Here is a 6,839-nt window from a genome sequence, read left to right as displayed (position 1 = left end):
AAAGATTTCAGTGGTCATTCAATTTCAGTCCAATCTCATCAGCCATGGCGCCCCTTTCATCTCTGCAGTTTCAGTCCTTTCCTCCTCATATTACTCCCTCTTTTACAAGTCTATTTACACTCTCACTCTTCTTTAAACTTTCATATATATATATATATATATATATATATATATATATATATATATATATATATATAATACATACAAAATATCTGTCTCTATATGTCTTAATTCCCTAGGGGGGTTTTTGACTTTGATTTCTTCAGGATTCAAGAAACCCCATGATCAAAATGTTATCTTCTGCAAGACCAATCAACAAGATCTGGATTTATGGTAATTTTAATTTTTAAACCCTAATTTCTTTGAATATTTTTATTCATTTAGAGGTATTTCTTCTCTGCCATTTTCAAAAATTTCTAGGGTTCCAGCATTTGGTTCTTGTTACAAAATGTAATAAACCCACAAAACCAAAATGTTAATCGACCCAAATGAATATGGTTTATTGTTCTAGGGTCAGATTCTGGTAAACTGTAAAAAAAAGGTAACCATTCATCCGGACAGTATGACATGTGCATACAAGTAATTTGTAAACAGTTTTATGTGCATACAAGTAATTTCTAAGCAGTTTCTGGTATGCACATGTACAATAACATAGCACACGTGCATAAAAACCAAGAAACAACTTCAATTTCTTGTATGCATGTATCCATACCTACCTGATGAATGGTTACTAGGGTGTTGCTCAGTTTTTCATTTTTTTCAGGGGTTTCCTTAAATCTCCGTCTATTGTTCTAACAGGGATTTAAGTATTGTTATTGGTTTTATTTGTTCTTTCTTGCCTTTTTTATGCAGCTTATCTATTGAAGATCAATCTCTGAAAGTTCAAAGAAGGGATCTTTTGTTACACACTGTATTTGGCTCATTATGTCTACCTGCTATGGTTCCATTTGCATTTGCAGAGGAAGGTAAAACTCCAATTTAATATATTTATATATTAATTTTGAAATCATCATTATTTTAACTATTAATTTTCTTTTATTTTGCTAGTGGTGCCAGAGGGTTTCCAAATTTACTCTGATGATGTCAACAAGTTCAAGATAATGATTCCTCAAGGTGAACAATGAATTGTATTGAATTTGCTATTCTTTATTAAGATTAAGTCATTTTTTTCTAGCTTTCTTGTGCAGGCTCTTAGGGGATGTTTGGTTGATTTTCCATTAAGTCCTGTGTGGATAAAGTTGTCTTTGTGAATTAATCTGTATAGGTTAGAAAGGTTTTTGTTTGGGAGGATTTTTTCATAGATGGAAGAAGTGTGTTTTAATTGGGAGGGATTGGTTTGGGAAAACTTGGCTTTCTGCATAAAGGTCCCCCTTAGAAGTTTTCTGAATAAGCCACTTTTTATATCATTAAGCTATTACCAAACAATCATGTATAGCTGATCGAATAAGCTGAGTCCCATTAAGTTCATTAAACTGCTAACAAACAGGCCCTTAGTGTTCTTTATGAACTTGTGGTTCTTCTTAGAGCCCATACGAGGTTGGTTAAGAAGATGCGCAACGATTGTAATACATTTGGAGTACCCAAAAAATTCATTTCTAGTTGCGTTTTGTGCGTGTAAAGAGAGTTACCGGTGAATTAAGACAGAAATGAGTGTTGTGGTATTCTGTCATTTGGATAACTTCAATAAGTCTAGTGACATACTTAAAGGCTGTTTGGTTGTTTTTTCGTTAAGCCCTGTAAGCTGTCTGTATGGATTAAGTTGTTTGTATAGATTAGGGTAAATTGTTGTTTGTTTGTTTCTTTTGTTGAAGATGCCTAGGATTTCTCTCTTGTGGTTTCAATGAAAACTCGATATAATTTGTGAAGAAACTATGCATAGTGAAAATGCTAAAGGGTAGGTCTGACTTCACTACTTATATGTCAAAGAATGCGATGGTACATGAATGTTTAGATGTGACGGGATTGCTGAAAGCAAAAATCCCTCGGAGCTTATTGAAACACTACTTGAAGTAGTTTTTCAAGAAGCTAGCTTATGGATATAAAAGGAGCCTTTTTCAATAAGCTCAAACAATAAGCTAGCTTTTTGAAAAGCTACTTCAAGTACTGTTTCAATAAGCTCCTGGGGGCTTTTCGAAAAGTGGTTTCTCGCTCCAAAACTAAGTCAAGAGTGTCAAGTTAAGACGTTTCTTAAGAGATGAATAGACGTCTTCTAAATAACTTGATACAATTATGCGAAAATAAACCAACCATTTAACCTTGAGCGCCTGCTCAACTGACGAATAAAGACTAGGCCTTGGGACTCCTCCCATTAAGACCACTGGGGATTTTTCTGACTGTTATCTTCAGGATCCATTGGAGTAGTCGAGGTGCACACAAGCTGGCAAACAGATAGGATGTTAAAAATATTTTGAACTTGTAGATTGGCAAATAGGAGGAGGAGAAGGCAATGGATTCAAATCAGTTACTGCATTCTACCCTTCAGAAGCTTCTAATTCAAATGGTACACTTTACTTCTTTTTACTAGTCATCTATTTGTTTGGAAGATTTTTAAAAACTCATCCAAGTTTTCGGTTTCTTTCAGTCAGTGTAGTGATCACGGGGCTTGGTGCGGATTTTACCAAGTTGGAATCTTTTGGCAAGGTCGATGCTTTTGCAGAGAACTTGGTACGTTGGCAATCTTTTTGATTTCGATGAATATTTGGGTGATTTAATAGAAAAAATTATCGATAAGAGCATCTTATTGATAGGTTAGCGGATTGGATAGAAGTTGGCAAAGACCCCCTGGTGTTTCGGCTAAGCTCATCGATAGTAAAGTCACCAAAGGTATTTGCTTCTATTTTCTATATAAGGACATAGGGGAAAGTTCATTTAGGAACTGTAAATATGTTGAACCCTGAGAACCAACTATTCATGAGGAATATGTAAGTATTCATGATGAATATCATATCTTCTTGTGAATTGTTCATGATAAATATACCTAAATATTCATGATGAATATCATGCACTTTCATCATTCATGATATTCATCATGAATATCTATCACAATATTCATTATAAATAACTCATAAAAATTGTTGGTTCTCATGGTTCTCAAATGAACCTATCCCTAGAGATATAATGTACACATCTTGCAATATCATAGTCTTTGGCAGTTTTCGTTCTACCATTGTATTTTCCACTTCTCTTTTCCCAGTGAGCGGGAGTGTAGAATAGTCTATGCAATAAATTGATGTTCAAAAGGCAAATGCACGTATATAAAACCAAACAAACACAATATATCAAACCTATTAGACTTGGAGGTAAGATCTAGGGATGAGATGTACACCGACTTTCCTCAGCCTCTTGCACATATATAAAACCAAACCAATCCAAACGAGTCCTATATATCGTACCTGAAGATGGGGTCTTTTTTCTTTGAGTGTGGGAGAGATGTATGCAGACTTGACCTCTATACTAAAAAAGAGAAAATGAGTAGACCAACTATTTGTGTAACGACCTTGGCTAGTGAAATGTGTGTGAAAAGTTGAAAAACAAATATGCCAAAAGAATGAAAAGCTAGATAAGAGTGAACAACGACAATAAAACTAGAAAGAGAAAAAGATAAATATGCTGAATATTTATTTGAGCAAATGGCAACCCCAACCGGCCCTACATAGAACTCGCCCTTTAGGAACCATACGTGAAGAGGCATTTTAGAGTTGACTCGGCTAAATATTTATGATTTGGAGCACTAATTTATCGTTAAGAACATGGTGAGTATTTTTGAAAGTAGAGAGGTGTATATGAACATCCAACTACTCTGTCTTTTTCTTTTTGGGAAAGGTGTTCCGGGCTATGCCCAGACTAATCCCGGTAAATTACGACTGTAAGACATCAACCCTGATAAACTTAATGGTTATAATTGTTGTGGACGTCTGAAATTGAACCCAGGGCAGATGGGATATTCCACCACATCCTATGGGCCTCAACTACTACGCCACAACCGTTGTGGTTAACTCGGTATTTTATGCCATTTTCCTCCATTTTTCGTATCCACCATCACATATTAATTTTTTCCCACCCCATTTGCTCCGTCCTTTTTGGGTATTTTCTCAACGTAAGTTTTCAAGTGTTGAGCTCTCGGAATATTGATATATGTTCGACAATCGGGCAGGTATGTACTACATAGAGTACACACTTAGGAATCCAGGAGAAAGTGAAAGACATTTGTATTCGGTTTTGGGAATAGCGAACAATGGTTGGTACAACAGATTGTATACTCTCACAGGACAGGTTCGTTATGCACGTTGTGATGGTGTATAAATTAGAGTGATTTGGTCCTCACGTACGCTTTTCGTGTTTCTTGCTTGCAGTACTTAGATGAGGAATCAGAGAAATACCGTTCAAAGATCGAAAAGGTATGCTAGATTTCAGTATATCTGTTGCAGGCACAAACTCTACCATAAAAACTCTTTGAATTTTGACTTAAAAGAGATTTTGTTGACCCCCTTTGTTAGATGCATGATGTTAGATAATCTAACTAATGAACGGAAGTTCTGTTAGGAACCCAAAATTGATTAAGAACCAAGGAACTGTCCACAATGCGCCACGTGACCCTCTTCAAGATGAATATTGATCATGAGTAACGTGTCTTGCTGTGGGCGGTTTCTAGGTTCCCAATTAATTTTAGGTTCCTAACGGTAACCTGCCCCTGCTTAAATGGACTAGTTTTCAACTTCAAGATTAATATCAAAACCTTTTAAGGTCAACTCAATTTGCTCATTTCCGTTTTCTGGATCCAGTTTTTAAGGTTATATAATGTAGTTCATGGTTTCTAATTATTCCCCAAAGAAGGGATGCTTAAATGGACTAGCTTTGACCTCAAGATTGATGTCAAATCTTTAGGGTCAATTCAATTTGCTAATTTCCATTCTCTGGATCCTGTTTTTGAGGTCTGGAATCTCAAAATGGGACTCGAACTCTTGTGATCATTTAAACAAACATAAAATTCATGACAAATGCTACAAACAGAAAATTCTTGGTACTGCATTTGTCGAAATCCAGACCTTCATATATGTATATATATAAGGTCAGGTTCGGGGAAAATCGAAAAAAAAAAATGAAAAACTCATCTTGATTGTATTCATATGTGAATACAAGTAATTTGTAAGCATGTGCATAACATGGACACGTGCATAAAAACAAAGAAACGGTTTCAACTACTTGAATGTACATGTGCATGTCATACAAATGAACAGTTACAAGGGTGTTCCTCATTTTTTTCATTTTTTTCATTTTTTTACCTTCAACCTCCCTCCCTCCCTCTCTCTCTCTCTCTCTCTCTATATATATATATATATATTCTCTCTCTCTCTCTATATATATATATATGTGTATATATATATATATATATATGTGTATATATCCTTTCCAAGAAACTTTGGTGATTTTGCTTTCACTTGCAGGCAGTTGCATCATTCAAATTAGTCTGATAAGATATACCTGCAAGCATTGGTTTAACCAAAATCATGATGACTGTAGATGATCCACAAGCCAGGTGTGTTGTAAGTGATACATCAATCACTCCAGATAGGGCCTATTTACCTCAATGACCTTCTCTAGGATCTGGTTTTCCAAAAATGACCCTCCACTGTATTTCTAAGTTTTTACAAGAGCAAACTGTTTCCAACCAGATACAGGTCAAATGAAGATCATTGAGCTAAAAAAGAATTTTAAAGGGCATGCTCCTAATTGAAAACTCATTTATCCAAAAAAAACCCTGTTCAGCTGTCCTACTATTTTTCTTGAAACATTGGGTGCCTAATTCAGATGTCTTATTACAGGGAGAAGTCTAAAATCACAGATAATCAAAGCTTCAGTACCAAATGCAACAAAGATTACCAGTTCAAGAAAAGCAAATGAGAAAGATGGTCACATGATAAGAAGAAAGAATTTGATATTCTAAGTTTGTGATGAATTTGTCACTTTTAAATAAAGCACAATTTCAGCTACAGAAGTTTCTTAAATCTTCAATCATGTTGTGCATTGCATCTACACTAATCAAAACCCTAATCACAAAATCAAGATGGAAATGAAAGATTATAACAAGATTCAAGAAGTATTGTACAAGTCAAGATAATTCGGTTTTAACTTTCTGTTCCATACTTTCATTCCCGTCTTTCTTGTGAAACAAAAGCGTTAGCTGATCGGCAAACAGCAGATTCTGCATTTGTCGTAGTTGTTGCCATTCTCTCTCCATTTGTAGTTCAAGCTCCTCGAAACGAACAATCTTATCATGGATATTCTTGGCCTGTAAAAATCCATAAACAAGATTTAGAGCATGTTTGCTAGCAGCTTAATAAGATGCGCAACTTACTCGGTCAGTTATACATGGTTGTTTGGTAGTGACTTAATGATATAGAAATTGGTTTATTCAGTAAGCTTCTAGGCAGAGTTTTATACAAAAACCGAGTTTTTTTTCCAAACCTGTCCCTCCTAATTTAAAAAACATGTTCCTTCTCCCAAACACAAACCTTCCCAGTTTATATAAATAAATTAATCCACACTCACAACTTTATCCATGCAGGACTTGATGAAAAACCAACCACAGAACCCCTTAGGGCCTGTTTGTTTAGCAGTTTAATGAGCCATTAAGAGCAATTCTACCTCAATTACTCCCATTAACGTACGATTATACCAATTATGAACCATTAGTATCATTATAGCTCAATTAGACTCAAATAGGAGAAATAAGCCCACGATACCCATTGAGGTCTAAACAAACAAAATATGACTCATTTAATGTCATTTTGACCCAGTTAGACTGCTTATGCAGAATTGGGGCCATTAAACCCATTAGG

At 35.3% G+C, this 6,839-nt stretch overlaps 2 protein-coding genes across 6 annotated transcripts in view; one reads left to right on the top strand and one right to left on the bottom strand.

Annotated features, from left to right (window-relative positions):
• On the top strand, positions 1–6,000 carry LOC112508706 (psbP domain-containing protein 3, chloroplastic). Of its 3 annotated transcripts, none has more exons than XM_025113416.1 (11): positions 1–108; positions 267–333; positions 853–965; positions 1,057–1,113; positions 2,420–2,500; positions 2,582–2,664; positions 2,748–2,823; positions 4,154–4,272; positions 4,353–4,397; positions 5,445–5,536; positions 5,823–6,000. In XM_025113416.1, exons 1-10 carry the CDS (start codon positions 45–47, stop codon positions 5,469–5,471), a joined length of 732 nt encoding a protein of 243 aa, XP_024969184.1. In that variant the 5' UTR covers positions 1–44; the 3' UTR covers positions 5,472–5,536; positions 5,823–6,000. The 3 variants fall into 3 exon arrangements, with proteins under 3 accessions (XP_024969184.1, XP_024969182.1, XP_024969183.1); XM_025113414.1 differs by having other exon boundaries at positions 1,048–1,113; XM_025113415.1 differs by having other exon boundaries at positions 1,048–1,113; positions 5,445–5,543.
• LOC112508703 (SWI/SNF complex subunit SWI3B) overlaps positions 5,988–6,839 on the bottom strand; it is a 5,982-nt gene continuing 5,130 nt past the window's right edge. For all 3 annotated transcript variants that reach the window (XM_025113411.1, XM_025113412.1, XM_025113413.1), the window contains one exon: positions 5,988–6,289. In XM_025113411.1, coding sequence (XP_024969179.1) covers positions 6,110–6,289 — 180 coding nt within the window. In that variant the 3' untranslated portion in view covers positions 5,988–6,109. The remainder of the gene's footprint in view (positions 6,290–6,839) is intronic.

Source organism: Cynara cardunculus (genome assembly GCF_001531365.2).
Source record: "Cynara cardunculus var. scolymus isolate 2C chromosome LG 3, CcrdV1, whole genome shotgun sequence".
Taxonomy (NCBI): Eukaryota; Viridiplantae; Streptophyta; class Magnoliopsida; order Asterales; family Asteraceae; genus Cynara; species Cynara cardunculus.
The sequence above is the reverse complement of the archived record's forward strand: the minus strand, read 5'-3'. Positions and strand labels throughout refer to the sequence as shown.

What these genes read in the sequence shown, in the direction of transcription:
- LOC112508706 (XM_025113414.1), top strand. Translation starts at nt 45, where the DNA reads ATGGCGCCCCTTTCATCTCTGCAGTTTCAGTCCTTTCCTCCTCATATT. An exon ending in ATGCTTTTGCAGAGAACTTG is followed by an intron (nt 2,665 to 2,747) that starts GTACGTTGGCAA and finishes TCTTATTGATAG; the next exon opens with GTTAGCGGATTGGATAGAAG. An exon ending in TGTATACTCTCACAGGACAG is followed by an intron (nt 4,273 to 4,352) that starts GTTCGTTATGCA and finishes TCTTGCTTGCAG; the next exon opens with TACTTAGATGAGGAATCAGA.